The sequence below is a fragment of the Pristis pectinata genome, chromosome 1, assembly GCF_009764475.1.
Source record: "Pristis pectinata isolate sPriPec2 chromosome 1, sPriPec2.1.pri, whole genome shotgun sequence".
Classification (NCBI taxonomy): domain Eukaryota; kingdom Metazoa; phylum Chordata; class Chondrichthyes; order Rhinopristiformes; family Pristidae; genus Pristis; species Pristis pectinata.
The window spans coordinates 81,063,043-81,080,132 of record NC_067405.1 but is presented as its reverse complement, the minus strand read 5'-3'; the positions used below and the strand labels follow the sequence as shown (position 1 = coordinate 81,080,132).

The 17,090-nt window shown below is 47.6% G+C and overlaps 1 protein-coding gene across 2 annotated transcripts in view; it reads right to left on the bottom strand.

The window, feature by feature from the left end:
• Positions 1–8,079: 8,079 nt before the first annotated feature.
• Positions 8,080–17,090, bottom strand: part of cps1 (carbamoyl-phosphate synthase 1, mitochondrial) — a 188,653-nt gene continuing 179,642 nt past the window's right edge. For both annotated transcript variants that reach the window (XM_052043652.1, XM_052043728.1), the window contains exons 35-38: positions 15,286–15,345; positions 13,187–13,299; positions 12,045–12,174; positions 8,080–9,069 (exon numbers count right to left, since the gene is read on the bottom strand). In XM_052043652.1, the coding sequence (XP_051899612.1) occupies positions 8,968–9,069; positions 12,045–12,174; positions 13,187–13,299; positions 15,286–15,345 (405 nt within the window). In that variant the 3' untranslated portion in view covers positions 8,080–8,967. The remainder of the gene's footprint in view (positions 9,070–12,044; positions 12,175–13,186; positions 13,300–15,285; positions 15,346–17,090) is intronic.

Sequence of the window (17,090 nt, the reverse complement as noted above, 5' to 3'; positions counted from 1 at the left end):
TTGGCAAGGCAGGGATTGATCAGGAATAGTCAGCATGGATTTGTTTGTGGGAAATCCTGTCTCATCAATTTGACTGAGTTTCTTTAGGTAAGGGCAGTGTACTTGCTGTAGTTGACATGAACTTAAGTAAGGACTTTGACAAGGTCCCACATGGAAGGCTGGTCCAAAAGGTTGGAGCCCATGGGATTCAAGGTAAGTTGGCAAATTGGATTCAAATTTGGCTAAGGGAGGAAAAACGCGATGATGCTGGAGGAACTCAGCAGGCCAGGTAGCATCTGTGGAGAAAAGCAGGCGGTCAGCATTACAGGACTGAAGATAGGAAAAGGGGAAGCCCAATATATAGGAGGGAAAAGCAGAGCAGTGACAGGTGGAAAAAAGAGCATCAGCGGGGTGGGAACAAGGTGGTGATAGGTAGATGCAGGTGAGAGACATTGATAGGCAGGTGTGAGGCAGGAGGGGAGAGCAGATCCACCGGGGGATGAGTCAAAGGTAAGGAGAGTAAAAAAAGGGGTAGAAAAAAGGAGAGATAGGCTAGGAAAGGGAAGAAAAGAAGAGGTGGTGGGGGGAGGGAAGGTGCCATTAAGCTGAAAAGAGTGCAGAAGAGACTTACAAGGATGTTGCCGGGACTCGAGGGACTGAGTTAAAGGAGAGACGTTGAGCAGTTTGGGACTTATTCCACTGGAGTGTAGCAAAATTAGGGGTGACTTATTCAAGGTGTATAAAATCATGAGGGGCATAGATAGGATCAACATGCACAGTCTTTTTCCCTGGGTTGGGGAATCACCTTAGGTTTAAAGTGAGAGAGGAGAGATTTAATAGGAACCTAAGGGGCAACTTTTTCACCCAGTGGGTGGTCAGTATGTGGAACAAGCTGCCAGAGGAAGTGGTTGAGGTAGGTACATTAACAACATTTAAAAGGTACTTGGACAGGTAGATGGATAAGAAAGGATTAGATGGATATGAGCCAAACATGGGCAAATGGGACTAGCTTAGACGGGAATCTTGGTCGGCATGGACCAGTTGGGCCAAAGGGCCTGTTTCCATGCTGTATGACTCTATGACTCTAATAGGAAACAGAGGGTGGTGGTGGAGGTTTGCATCTGTGATTGGAAGCCTGTGACTAGTGATTCACCACAGAGATCAGTGTTTGGACCTTTGCTGTTTGTGATCCACAGTAATGATTTGCATATGACTTTGGGAGGTATGATTAGCAGATATGCGGATGACATGAAAATTGGTGGTGTCGTCAACAGTGAGAAGGGTAGTCTTATAGGTTACAGAATGATATCAATCAGCTAGTAAGTTGAGTAGAGCAATGGCAGATGCCACATTCCTGATAACAGACATTCTCTCTTCTCCTCTCTCCCATTGGCAGAAGATACAAAATCCTGAAACTACGTACCACCAGGTTCAAGGGCAGCTTCTATCCCGCTGTTATAAGACTATTGAACGGTTCCCTAGTATCATAAGATAGACTCTTGACCTCACAATCTACCTCGTTATGGCCTTCCATCTTATTGTCTGCCTGCACTGCACTTTCTCTGTCACTGTTACACTTTATTCTGCATTTTGTTATTCTTTTCCCTTGTGTTCCCTCAATGTACTGACGTGATGAAATGGTCTGTATGGATGGCATGTAAAACAAAGTTTTTCACCGTACCTCTGTACATGTGACAATAATAAAATGGATGGGTTACAGCTGAACTGGAGGGGGACCAATATCTCTGTGGACAGGTTTGCTAGAGCTATTGCGGAGGGTTTAAACTAGTTTGGCAGGGGGATGAGAACCCGAGTGATAGGTCAGAGGATGGGGCAGTTGGTGTACAGGTTGATGCAGTGTGTAGAGAGACCGTGAGGTGGATAGGAAGGATATGCAGTGCGGGAGATAACTGGAGGGACAGCACCTCATGCTTCTTCTCTTCTTCCCTTTCCTAGCCTATCTCTCTTTTTTTCTACCACTTTTTTTCCCTCTCTCTCCTTGCCTTTGACCCATCCCCTGGTGGATCTGCTCTCCCTGCACCTGCCAATCACTATCTCTCACCTGCATCTTCCTATCACCACCTTGCACCCACCCCACCTCCCCTCTTTTGTCCACCTATCACTGCTCTGCTTTTCCCTCCTATATATTGGGCTTCCCCTTTTCCTATCTTCAGTCCTGAAGAAGGGTCCTGACCCAAAACAGTGACCACCTGCTTTTCTCCACGGATGCTGCCTGGACCACTGGTTTCCTCCAGCATCATGGTATATGGGAGGGAATGGTTGGATTGATCTTAGAGTAGGTTAAAAGGTCGGCACAACATCGTGGACCAAAGGGCCTGTACTGTGCTGTAATGTTTTATGTTCTATAATAATGTGTGAGTAGGTGCAGTTTGGGAAGTCCAATTAGGCTAAGGGTATAATTCATGGATAATAAAGTCTGAGGGAGTACTGAGGAACAGGTGGTCTTTGGTGTACCAATACATAGATCCCCAAAGGCAGCAGCACAGGTAGATAAGAAGGTGAAAAGGCATTAGGGATGCTGGCCTTCATTAGCTGGAGAATAGAATAAGAGAGCAGGGTCATGGTAGGACTTTATTAAACTTGATTAGCCCACAGCTAGTGTATTGTGTGCAGTTTTGGTCACTGCACTATAGGAAGGACATGACTGTACTGGAGAGGGTGAAGATATTTGCCTGGGATGGAGTGTTTTGGCGATGAGGGGGAACTGGATAGGCGGGGTTTTTTTTTAGAGAGAAGGAGGCTGAGGGGGGACCTGATAGAGGGAGAAAGAATTATGAGGGGGAAGATTTTGCACTATCCACTGTAATGGAGATGATTAAAACCAGTATGCATAGCTCTAAGATGAGAAGTAAGAGGTTTAAAGGAAGATTTGAGGAAGAAATTGTTCATACTGAGGGTTGTTCCAGTCTGGAACCCACTGCCTGAGGGTGTGGTGGAGGCAGAGACTCTCACAACATTGAAGCATTCGGATGAGAACAATCATCAAAGCATAGAAGGCTCTGGACCAAGTGCTGATAAATAGAATTTGTGTAGATGGGTATACAACCACGAAGAAGGCATCCCAGTGGCTCTACTTTGTTCAAAGTTTGAGGAGATTTGGTATGTCACCAAAGACCCTTGCAAATTTCTATAGATGGACGGTGGAGAGCATTCTGACTGGTTGTATCAGAACCTGGTATGGAGCCTCCAAAGCACAGGATCGCAAGAGACTGCAGAGGGTTATTGACACAGCCAGATCCATCACGGGCACAACCCTCCCCACCATCAAGAACATCTTCAAGGGGTGGTGCCTAAAGAAAGCAGCATCCATCACTAAGGATTCTCACCATCTGGTACATGCCCTCTTCTTGTTACTACAATTGGGTGAAGTGGTACAGGAGCCTGAAGATCCACACTCAATGATTCAGGAACAGCTCCTTTCCCCTCCACCATCAGATTTGCACCATCAGATCATGAACACTACTTCATTACACAATACTGCAATGGTCTGACTAAAGTTTTATACAGCTGCAGCATGACTTCCTTACCCTTATACTCAACACCCGTACCAATGAAGGCAAGCATTCCTTATGCCTTCTTTACCATCTTATCCACCTGTGTAGCCACTTTCAGTGAACTATGAACCTGGACCCCAAGAGCCCTCTTTACCTCAATGCTATTAAGGGGCCTACCATTAACCATATACTTTCTCCTTTCATTTGACCTCCCAAAGTGCAACATCTCACACTTACCCGGATTAAACTCCATCTGCCACTTCTCTGACCATATCTGTAACTGATCTATATTCCATTTTAATCTTTGATAGTCCTTTACACTGTCCACAGCTCCACCAATCTTGGTGCCATCTGCAAACTTGCTAATCTACCCATCTACATTTTCACCCAAATCATTGACATATATCACAAACAACAGAGGTCCCAGCACCCATCCTTGCAGAGCACCACTGGTCACGGACCTCCAGTCTCTGTCTTCTATGGGCAATCTAGTTCCGAATCCAAACTTGCAATTCATCCTGGATCCCATGCATCTTTATCTTCTGAATCAACCTACCATGAGCGACCTTGTCAAATGCCTTACTGAAGTCCATGTAGACAATGTCCTCTGCCTTACCCTCATCAAGCTCCTTTGTCACCTCTCAAAAAACTCAATCAAGTTTGTAAGATGTGACCTCCCTGCATAAAGTCACACTGTCCCTAAGCAGGCTATGCCTTTCCAAATGTGCATAAATTCTTTCCCTCAGTATCCTCTCCAATAGCTTCCCTACCACTGATGTGAGGCTTGCTGGATTACCCCTATTTCCCTTCTTGAACAAAGGTACAACATTTGTTACTCTCTAGTCCTCCAGGACCTGGCCTGTTGCTAGTGCAGATGCAAAGATCTTTGTCAAAGCCCCAACAATCTCCTCACTTGCTTTGTTCAATATTCTGGGATATATGCCCTTAGCCCTTGGGGACTTATCCACCTTAATGCTTTTCAAAAGACCAAGAGCTATCTCCTTAATCTCAAAATGTTCCAGCACAATAGCATGCCCCACTCTGTTTTCGCTATCCTCCAATTTTTTCTCAATAAATACTGATGCAAAGTACTCATTTAGTATTTCAGCCACTTGCTCTGACTCCAAGCACAAATTGCCTCTTTTATCCTTGAGTGGACCTACCCTCTCCATAGATATCCTCTTTTTTTCTGAATGTATAAAATATCGTGGGATTCTCCTTGCTCCTGCTTGCCAAGAACATTTCATGGCCCCTTTTGGCCTTCCAAATCACCTGCTTGAGCACTTTCCTGCTTTCTTTATATTCCACAAGGGCTCATTCTGATTTTAGCTTCCTAAACCTGGTGTATTGTCCTTCATCAATCGGGGTATTGAATTTAGGAGCCGTGAGGTATTGTTGCAGCTATATAGGTCCCTGGTCAGACCCCACTTGGAGTGTTGTGCTCAGTTCTGGTCACCTCACTACAGGAAGGATGTGGAAGCCATAGAAAGGCTGCAGAGGAGGTTTACAAGGATGCTGCCTGGGATGCAGAGCATGCCTCATGAAAGCAAGTTGAGGGAACTCGGCCTTTTCTCCTTGGAGAGATGGAGGATGAGGGGGGACCTGATAGAGGTGTATAAGATGATGAGAGGTGTATAAGATGATGAGAGGTATTGATAGGGTAGATAGTCAGAGGCTTTTCCCCAGGGCTGAATTTGTGGCCGCAAGAGGACATAGGTTTAAGGTGCTGGGGAGTAGATATAGAGGAGATGTCAGGGGTAAGTTTTTTTACTCAGAGAGTGGTGAGTGCGTGGAATGGGCTGCCGGAAACAGTGGTGGAGGCTGATACGATAGGGTCTTTCAAGAGACTGTTGGATAGGTACATGGAGCTGAGTAAAATAGTGGGCTATGGGTAAACCTAGTAATTTCTAGGGCAGGGACATGTTCGGCACAGCTTTGTGGGCTGAAGGGCCTGAATTGTGCTGTAATTGTTCTATGTTCTATGTTCTATATATGCTTCCTTTTGCATCCTAACTAAATTTAGGACCTCTCGGGTCATCCAAGGTTTCCTTCCCTTACCATCCTTGTCGTCTCTCCTTACTGGAACATGCTGATCCTGCACAATGCTCAGCTGGTCCTTAAACAACTCCCACATGTCACACATGGAAGTTAAAGTCCCCAACTGTGACAACCCTGTGGTTTCTGCACCTTTCCATAATCTGTCTACATATCTGTTCCTCCACCTCTCAGTGGCTTTTGGGAGGCCAAAAGTATAATCCCATCAGCATAATTGCACCCATCCTATTTCTGAGCTCCACTCAAATTGCCTCTGTGGATGAGCCCTCCAGTATGTCCCGAGTACTGCTGTGACATTCTTCCTTATCAGTAGTGCAACCCCCCCCCCCCCCACTCTATCATGTCTAAAACAACGAAACCCAGGAACGTTGAGCTGCCAGTCCTGTCCCTCACCCAACCAGGTCTCTGTAATGGTAACAACATTGTAATCCCATGTACTGATCAAGGCTCGAAGTTCATCCTCCCTTACCCATAATACTCCTAGTGTTGAAATAAACACTGCCCTGCTGCTGTGGTTCCCATCCCCCTGCCACTCCAGTTTAAACCCTCCTGAGTAGCACCAGCAAACCTCCCAGTGAGGATATTGGTTCCCCTCCAGTTCAGATGCAAACTGTCTTGTTTGTACAAGTCCCACCTGCCCTGGAAGAGAGCCCAATGATCCCTAAATCTGAAGCCCTCCTTCCTGCACCGACTCCTTTGCCACGTATTGAACTGCACTATGTATCTATTTCTCACCTCAGTAGCACATGCCACAGATAGTAATCCTAAGATTGCAACCCTGAAAGTCCTGCTTTTTAACTTTCTACCAAGCTCCCTAAAAATCACTTTGCAGGATCTCATCCCTGCTCCTGCCTATGTCACTGGTACCTATATGGACCACAACCTCTGACTGCTCACCCTCCCATCTCAGAATGTCCTGTACCCGCTGTGAGACATCCTTGATGCTGGCACCAGGGAGGCAACACACCATACTCGAGGCTCAATTGTGGCCACAGGAATGCCTATCTGTGCCCCTTACCATCGAGTCCCCCATCACTATCGCTCTGCATGACTTCACCCTTCCCTTCTTTGTCTCAGAGCCAAGAACGGTGCACTGACCAAGCTTCTGCCACTGGCCTCTGAAAGGTCATTCCCTGTCAACAGTATCCAAAGGGTTATATGTGTTAGTATGGGAAATAGCCACAGGGGAACCCTGCACTGTCTGCCTGCTCCCCTTACTTCTCCTGGTGGTCACCTATCTATCTGTAGTCTGCACCTGAGTTGTGACCACCTCACAAACTCTCATTTGTGATGTCCTCAGCATCCCAGATTATCCTGAGTACATTCAATCCAGCTCCAGTTCCTTGACCCAATCTGTCAGGAGCTGCAGCTGGGTGCACTTCCCACAGCTGTAGTCATCAGGGAGACCGTGACGTTCCCTAACTTCCCACACCTTGCAGGAGGAGCATTCTGCTACTCTGACTGCCATTTTGTCTACACTAAATCAAAGGTCTTGGACTAACAGGAAAATAAAAATCTCAACTGCTTCTCACCTGTGCCTCCTCACTGAAACCTCTCTACCCAAAGCCTCAGCTTCCCACTCTGTCACAGGCCCACTCTCACAATGGCCACTCCACTTAACCTCACTTTCCTTTTATTGGTTAAAGTGCCCTCCAATTAGCCAATGAATAAGACTTGCCTTTCCACAAGTTCTTGCTCTTACTTTCAGCCCCCGACTCCTGCAAAAGTGAATCTAGCAAGAAACTAGTCTTGTCTCTTCACAAGTTCTGTGCTATACTGTTCTATGTTCTCTTCCATCTGGGCTGGAATCAATATTGAACCCCTAACTTCAGGTAAATCACTTTTTCTTTCTACATGTACAAGTGACCCCCACGTTACAGCCGTTTGGGTAACAGAAATTTGCCCTTACAGAAATCACTATCCAAAAATTTGACATATGGAATAATATTTGCTCTATGGAATTTACATGAAAAAATTAAGTAAATAAATACAAAATGTAATTTTAAAAAATTCATCTCTTCACACATGCGCAGATGACAGGGCTTCACTTTGTAGAAAATTGGGATACAGATCAGTTCTAGGAACGCAACACAATTCCCCCCCCCCCCCTTCCCCTGTAACGCTGGTGGGTCGCTTGTATCAGTAATAGCCATTTCTGCCTATCATCAATTTGGTCAGGTTTCTGATTCTGATCATATGGTGCATCCTGCTGGGTACATCACACTCCCCTCATGCTTGCACCACATTACACAAGGCTGCAGAATCTGATTCTGTCTGTCCTTGTCAACACATTTGGTCTCACCCTATCAGAGATATTCACTGTGTGGTATCCATCCCTTCCTTATCTTCTCTGCAACCTAAAACTAATTTACTTTCTCTCTTTCCAAGTTGAGAAAGGGTCCCAGACCTGTAACTTTGACTGTTTCTCTTCCCGCTGACCTGCTGATGTTTACAGCGTTTTCGGTTTCTCATGTCAGGTCTATGAGGTACACAAGGTTGACATTCCCAATCACTCACAAGGTGCACAACATTAGTTTTAATTAAAGAACGATTTATTTGTGTTGGGTTAGCTTACAAGGTTTACAGAAAAATGGACTGAACACAAAGCACTATGCAAAGAACTGCTTCCAGTGGCCCTGCTTACTGCAGGGGTGCACAGCACAGGAGATGTCTCTGGTGACTGAACGACTGCAGGGGAAAGTCAGCATGAGGGCAGCCCAGGACCCAGCGAAAGCCCAGGGCCAGTGCTCCCTAGGGTTAGACCATTCCCACCTCAGGGCCCATTGGTCCCAGCCTATGCTACACTCACGGAGGTCGTCCTAATACAAGCTGCCAGATGTGAGGAAACCCAAGAGTGAACGCTGCACATCCACAAATGGTGCTCTCTTCCGGGAGAGAGAAGGGCGAGAGGGAGGAACCTGAATGGCCATCTCCAGGTACAGGACAGTGGCTGGCAGTACCAGGCTGGATACACGTGTGGGCCTGGCACTCGAGAACTCTGATGGCCTCAGCTTCCTGGTCACCATTGGGCACACAGCAGAGGGGGCTGCTACCACATCAGCATCAGGGGACCAGCGCAGGAAGAGGAAGGCAACCTCACAACTGCCGGAAAGTTCGGGCCTGCAGTCTTGTGAGTGCCACAGTTTGTGCTGAGTAGGGCAGGCAAGAGGTTAAAGGGCACAAGACTATCCCTGATAGGTGAGCATTCAGTGGGCCCAGGGGCTGCACGCCTCTTACCTGAGTGAAAACAGCTAGGAGTTAATTACATAGTGATTACACCTCAGAGCTGAATAATGGGGAATTCGAGGTAACAGTGAAGGCTCTTTATTTAAACAGTTACAGACAAGTCTCTTGTAGCTTGTATCGGAGAACCAGCTTTGTACAGGTGGGGAGGGTGGAGGTGCCCGCGGCCCCGAGCTCACTGCAGTCCTCTGATCACACTGTTCTCTCTGTAGTGATACAGGCTGGTGGAGTCCAGTTTCCCACAGTGCTTAATGGCTTCTGCAAACAGCTTCGCCACCTGGAAGGAATCAGTAACATTGTCACTCAGGCAGTGTGTGCAGTGGAAGAGCTGCTCGTGAGAGAGAATTGGTAATTAGTAACCGGTTTTTTATTGTCACATTCTTCTTCATTATAGGAAGGATGTGGAGGTGTTGGAAAGGGTGCAGAACAGACTTACCAGGATGCTGCCTGGATTGGAGAGTATGGATTATGAGGAGAGACTCTTTGGAGAGGAGGAGGATGAGGGGAGACATGATAGAGGTATACAAAATATTAAGAGGAATATATAGACAGCCAGCGCCTCTTTGCCAGGGCACCAATGCTCAATACAAGAGGCCATGGCTTTAAAGTAATGGGTGGGAAGTTCAAGGGAGTTATCAGAGGGAGGTTTTTCACCCAGAGAGTGGTTGGTGCATGGAATGCGCTGCCTGGGGTGGTTGTGGAGGCAGATACGTTGGTCAAGTTCAAGAGATTGTTAGATAAGCATATGGAGGAATTTAAAATGGGGTGATATGTGGGAGGAAGGGGTTAGATAGTCTTAGGCATGGTTTAAAGGTTGGCACAACATGGTGGGCCGAAGTGCCTGTATTGTGCTGTATTGTTCTATGGTTCTTCTGTGGTTCACATGTACTGAGATACAGTTGTTTGCACACCATCCAGACAGATCATTCCATACATAAGTACATTGGGGTGGTACAAAAGGAAAAGGAACGACACAATACAGAATATAATGTTACAGTTACAAAAGAAAGTGCTGTGCAGGTAGACAAAAAGGTGCAAGGGCCATGACAAGGTAGATTGTGAGGTCAAGAGGAATTGTTCAGTAGTCTTATAACAGTGGGACGGAAGCTGTCCTTGAGCCTGGCAGTACGTGCTTTCAGGCTTTTGCATCTTCTGCCTGATGGGAGGGTGGAGAAGAGAGAATGTCTGGGGTGGGTGGGGTCTTTGATCATGTTGGCTGCTTTACCGAGTGCAGAGCCAAGTCACCGGCTCCAGCCTCTCTACACTGCCAGCCGAGAAACCTCAGGCAGGCGCTGGGATGGACAAGGGCACCAGTTGTGGAGGTGCAGAGGGGAATGAGGTGGCTCTGGGAGAGTGCCATCAAACTCAACCCAAACACCGGGCCAGGTCTCACGGCCTCGGGCAGAATCACCATGGTATCCCAAAACCTGAGCTAGCCTTCTCTGGGCTTCTGTCACTGGGTGAACCTAACCAGAGACTCCACCACCATGTTCACATGGAGCCCTGCCTCCAAACCACCAAACTCATGGCTCAGTAGCTGGTGAAGCCCCGCCCCATCATGGCCCATTGTTATATTAGTGAAGGTGACTGGGTCGTTTGCAGTGCCCAGAAACTGGAATATGCCCCTTTGCAGATCGATACACCGGCACCGTGTACATCGCCGGAACTACTAGTACACTGCAGGCACCATGTATACAGTGTACACCACTGGAACTACCAGAACCGTGTACACTGCAGGCACCATATATACCGCAGGAACTGCTAGAACCATGTACACCACAGACACCATGAACACTGCAGGTACTGTGTACACCGCTGGAACCTGTGTACTCCGTGGGCACCGTGTACATGCAGACACTGTGTAACACTGTGTACACCACTGGAACCGTGTATACTATGTACACCACAGACACCCAATCACATCCACTGCAGAGAGAGCCAACAAGGCATCTGCTTGGTTTACATCAGGAAGTGGCCTGAACAGACAGCTCAACACCCTATATGGCTGCCAGGGAGATGGGAGAGGGACCCACGTTTCACCCAACACGGTACAGACACCATCCTACAGGAGACTGAGGCCTGAAGGGTGTGCTGTGTGCCTGGGGGCCCCCCAAGTCTTAGAGGAGTTTCTGCTAGCCAGATCCTGCCCGCCCCCAGGACAGTGTCAGAACCCCACCTGTTATGTCAGGCAGAGCTCTCGACCAACATGAACACTGCTCCCACCACTACCATCCACCCCCTGCATCCATGCACAGGGGATGGATAAGGCCGGGATATACCCAACGAATGGTAGGGCCCAAGGGTGAACTGTTCCCAGAGGAACCTTGGTATACAGGTGCAAGGATCCCTGGTGGTGAAGGCGGCATACGGGATACCTGCCTTGATTAGCCAGACATAGAACTTCAGAGCAGGAGGGTCATGGGACAACTTTATAAGACTTTGGGTAGGCCACAGTTAGAGTACTGCAGCAAGGAGGTGATTACACTGGAGAGGGTACAGAGGAGATTTAACAAGATGTTGCCTGGGATGGAGCAGCTCATTTATGAGGAGACAATGGAGAGGCTGGTTTATTTTCCTTGGATGAGGGGGTGTGATAGAGATACACAGAATTATGAAGAATATTGAGAGGACAGATAGATGGAAACTTTTCCCAAAAGCAGAAACTAGAGGAGACTGAGGTCTGGAGAGTGTGCTTTGTACTTGGGCATCCCCAGGGCTGAGAGGAGGTTCTGCCAGCCAGATAGGGTAAGTGGCAAGTAGGTTAGAGGGGGACTGAGGAGGAACTTTTTCCCCACTCAGAGAGTGGTTAGAATCTGTAATGCACCACCTGAGTGGGAGATGGAGGGAGGAACTGTCACAATATTCAATAAGTACCTAGTGGAGCACTCGAATCACCAAGTCTGTGGACCAAATGCTGGTCAATGAGATTGGTGCAGATAGTTACATGATGGCAGGCATGGACTGTCTTTGTATGACTCCAACAATGACATCTACCTGTCAATGTGCAACATTGCCTGGAGTCATCTCAGGGAAAATATTCAAATAACGTAAGGGTGAATCGCATCGCCTCTGTAACATCTGGCAGAATCCAAGGCCACAATCACACAGTCGATGAAAGTGACATAGCCCCTCAAAGGTTCTGAATGACCAGCCACAGCCTCTCCCCACTGCTCAGTCCAACCACTGCGCCAGCCGGGAACTACCCCTCTGTCATCCTAACTGTCCCCAAACAGTGTGTGGAGGGCACATTACCTGGAAGTTGGTGATGAGGGGGACTCCATGATCGATGGCCATTCTACGGATCAGGTAGTTCTCCCTCATGAAGCGCGTGTTGTTGTTGGGCAGATTGATCACCAGGTCAATGACACCATCATGGATCAGTCTGAAAGGGAAAGGGAGAAAGGTCACCGACCCTCTTAGTGCACACGTTATGCAGAAGGGGGTGTGTAATGGGTCAAATGGCAGTGATCTGGTCCATGTGAGTTTACAGTGACCCTTCCCCTGACCCCACCCTCCAATCTAAGTTATTGCCTCCCCCGTTAAAGACATTTACGGTAGTTCCCTCAACACCACCAGGTACATTTCCACTTAAGAGAATGAGAGTGGGGACTCTGCGAATGACGAGGGTGAGAAATGAGGGAACAAAAATCTAGGAATGTGATGTTAGTCTGGTGAGATTTTCAAACCAAAACCCGCCCACATACACTGGGGAGGGATGAGAATGAGACCAGATCAGCAGTTATAAACGGATCTCCAAAAATCTTACCCCACCCTGTGTAAAATGAGAGGCAGGGAAGAACCTGGTGGGGGGGCGGGAACAACATTGGTGATATGTGCCCACTCCCCAGTCTGGAATTTACCAACACCCAGTGTTCGCCTGCACACAACCCCCAATGTTTCCCCAGTACACTAAGAGGTTCCCCATTGCACACAATCCCCAGTATTTCCTCAGCACATCCACTCCCAATGTTTCCCCCATGCACCTACACCGCAGTATACACTCAGTATACACACTACCCATGGTTCCCCAGTACACCCACCCCCCAGTGTTTCCCCAGTACACCCACCCCCCAGCATTTCCCCAATGTTTCCACAGTACACCCAGTGTTTCCCCAGTACACAGACACCCCAGTGTTTCCCCATTACACCCACCCCCCAGTGTTTCCCCAATGTTTCCACAGTACACCCAGTTTCCCCAGTACACCCACCCTCCAGTGTTTCCCCAGTACACTGACCCCCCAGCATTTCCCGAGTACACCCACCCCCCAGCGTTTCCCCAGTACACCCACGCCCAGTGTTTCCCCAGTACACCCACTACCCCTTCAGGCACCACCACTGTCCATCACACAGAGGTTGGATCTAATGCTCCAACAGTGAAACCAAGCCTCACTCACTTGGTGTAGGAAGGGATGCTGGTGCTGTGGTCTTCTGCTGTGGGCCATGACACAAGCCCTGTCGGGACATCATTGGCATTCAACCACGCAGACGTGCCTTCCGTGGCATAAAGCTTCAAAACAAGGACAGTGTGTTCACATCACACATGGGCCACTTCATTCTTTGTGGCACATTCAGCAATGCTCACAATGCTACAGACGACAGGTCCTTTTACCTCCCCATCCTGCTCTCTTGCCTGACTCACTGAGTGTGAATATACTTCCTTGTTCTTTGTACAGCCAATAAATTGTGCCATCTGGGATTCCAAAAGATCAGGGCATTGAGCTTTGATGTCCCGACATTCCCAGGGATCAGCAAAGGGAGTCTGCAATATCCTGGTGCTCCCATTGTCAGGTCAGCGCTAGTGTGTTCCCCTGGCACAGGTCAAGGAGGTGGTGATGTCCTGGAATTCTCATGGGATCAGAGGTGGCCTGACAACTGTAGGAAGATGGGATTGTACTGGGTGCAGATGAGATTCACTAGGATGTTGCCTGGAATGAGGTGTTTCAGTACTCTGAAATGTGTTTCCACTGCATGGGGCCGAGATCCACTACATGGCTCCATTCCGAGGAGCCCATGAGATTACAGGAAAGGAACTAGCATGGATACAAAATTGGCTGACTGGCATAAGGCAGAGTGGGAATAAAGGGGGCCTATTCTGGTTGGCTGCCGGTGACTAGTGGTGTTCAGCAGGGGCCGGTGTTGGGTCTGCTACTTTTCACGTTATATGTTAATGATATGGATAATGGAATTGAGGGTTTTGTGGCCAAGTTTGTGGGTGAGACAAAGATAGGTGGAGGGGCAGGTAGTGTTGAGAAAGCAGGGAGTCTGTAGAAGGACTTGGACAGATTGGGAGAATGGGCAAAGAAGTGGCAGATGGAATACAGTGTAGGGAAGTATATGGTCATGCACTTTGGTAGAAGGAATAAAAGCATAGCCTATTTTCTAAATGGGGAGTAAATTCAGAAATCGGAGGCGCAAAGGGACTTAGGAGTCCTAATGCAGGATTGACTTGTAGGTTGAAGGCAAATGCAATGTTAACATTCATTTCGAGAGGACTAGAATATAAAAGCAAGGATGTAATGTTGAGGCTTTATAAGGCATTGGTCAGACCACATTTGGAGTGCTCTGAGCAGTTTTGGGTCCCATATCTAAGGAAGGATGTGCTGGTGTTGGATGTTTACAAGAATGATGCCGGGAACGAAGGCGTTAACGTATGAGGAGCGTTTGATGGCTCTGGGCCTGTACTCGCTGGGGTTTGGAAGGATGAGGGGGGATCTCATTGAAACCTACCAAACACTGAAAGGCCTGGACAGACTGGACGCAGAGAAGATGTTTCCAGTAGTGGGAGAGTCTAGGACCAAAGTGCACAGCCACAGAATAGAAGAATGTCTCTTTAGAACAGAGGTGAGGAGGAATTTCTTCAGCCAGAGGGTGGTGAATCTGTGGAATTCATTGCCACAGACAGCCGTGGAGGCCAAGTCATTGGGTATATTTAAAGCAGAGGTTGATAGGTTCTCGATTAGCAAGGGTGTCAAAGGTTACATGGAGAAGGCAGGAGAATGGGGTTGAGAGGGAAAAATAAATCAGCCATGATCGAATGGCGGAGCAGATGCGATGGGCCAAATCTACGTCTACGTCTTATGGGGGTCTATGGAACACATCATAAGGATGCAGCAAAATTAACTGAAAGCACCCACTGACTCTCAGTGACTCTGGCCCCTGACCATCTCTCTCCACACTGTGGTCTCACCTTGGTCATATCCACCAGTCCACGTCACAAGATACCGAACATAAAATTATGGCTGCGCTTAAAAGAAATGACATTCAGGTTCACTCCCAACCCAAGGCTCCCCAAAATCACAGCCCAAGTCATTTGGTCCATTGTGACCCTCCAACCCACCAGTGACCCAGCCCATCACCCACTGACCAGGGCCAATGGGTGTTTGAATTCCTGGTGCTCCTTCCCAGAATGATCCCTGAAGTTTGCCCAAGCGACACAAACACACATTCTGCACTTTAAGAAACAAATCCTTACTTCAGCTGCAGGGTGACCCACCTTGTAACCCTGCTCATGCAGTTGCTCCGCTGTGTCCAGGAACTTTGATCGGAAGGAGCTCTAACAGAAAGGTAGAAAGAATGATGTTAATCAATCTGAGTGAAGCTCTGTGTGGAGCAATTATACTAAGCATCAGTGCATGGTGTACAGGGTCCCAGCCAGGAACATGTACTGGGCTCTGGTGGGTTTCATTGCTGGCTGAAGTTGGAAGAACCTTGCCACTGTGCATTCTCTGTAGCTTCCAGGAAAAAATTCTTAGGGACAGGGTTAATCTGCACTTGGACAGAGGTTAACCAGGAACAGTCAGCATCACTTTGTAAGGGTGAGATCCTGTCTGACTAACTTGAATGAGTTTTTTTTGAAGAAATAAGAACAATATATTTATGAGGGATCTGCAGTTGATGTAGTCAACAAGGATTTCAATAAGGCCTTTCAAAGGGTCTCACAGTGAAGTCTGGTCCAGAAAGGTTAGAGCCCATGTGTTCCAAAGGAAGTTGGCAAAATGGATTCTGTATATTGTAACTACACGGGGGAAGACAACAGATAAATGTTCATGTTGGTTGACCCTCACTGAAATTGTTCATTTATGATTTACAGAGGAATCGGTTTCACAGACAGTTCTCAGGAACGGAACCATTATGCAACTTGTGGACTGTCTGTATCGACTGGGTTGTCTTTTAGAGTTTAGATAAGGTGGAATTTGTTAACTGTGCCCAAGTGAGTCTTTTTTGAGTTAATATCGAGACCATTGTCCTACTAGAGGTGGCACAGTACTTACCCTTATCTTAGGAAATGAAACCGGGCAGATTTGTGGGGAGCGCTGTGAGAATGGCAACAATAATGCTGTAAGATTCAAGGTAGTTATAGAAAGGGATGTATCTGGTCCTCAAGTTAAGGTCTTGAATTAGGGGAACTGATTTCCCATGCATACCTGGGGAAAGTAGATTAGAAGCAGATGTTTGCGGGTAATTTGACATCTGACAAAGGGAGTTAGCAAGAGTTCAAAGCCAGGTTGTACTGATATGGGTGAAAGGCAAAGATGGCAAGATTAGGGAACCTTGGATATCAAACGATATTGGGGGGAAAAAAAGCATACGACAGATAAAGGCAATTAGAACTGAGTGACTTCCTTGAGGAATATAGAGGATGTATGAGAGAATTTAATAAGGAAATTAGGAAGGCAAGAAGTGGCCATGAAATATCCTTAGCCAATAAGTAAGTATTCTTGTATTTTAGAAGCAAAGAGGTAATCTATGTGTGGGGCCAGGGGACATGGCAAGATACTAAATGGATATTTCTCCTCTGTATTCACCAAAGAGAAGCACGTTAGTATTAAGAAGGTGGAGATGGTAGATGTCTTGGAACACACAAGGATGAATAAACCACCAGGGCCAGATGAGATCTATCCCAGAATGCCATGGAAAGCAAGGGAGGAGATGGGTGGAGCCGTGGTGGAGAACTTTGCATCTTGGTTAGCCAAGGGTGAGGTACTAGAACACAAGAGGATAGCTGGAGCAACACACAAAATGCTGGAGGAACTCAGCAGGTCAGGCAGCATCTGTGGAGGGAAATGAACAATCAGCGTTATGGGCCAAAACCCTTCATTAGGACTGGAAAGAGCACAGAAGCCAGAATAAAAGGGTGGGGGAGGAGCACGTGATATGTGAATCCAGACGAGAGAGAGAAGGTAGGTGGGTGGGGGAGGGAGGAGGTGGGAATGATGTGAGAAGCTGGGAGGTGATAGGTGGAAGAGGGGAGGGGCTGAATAAGATGGAATCTGATAGGACAGGACGGTGGACCATGGA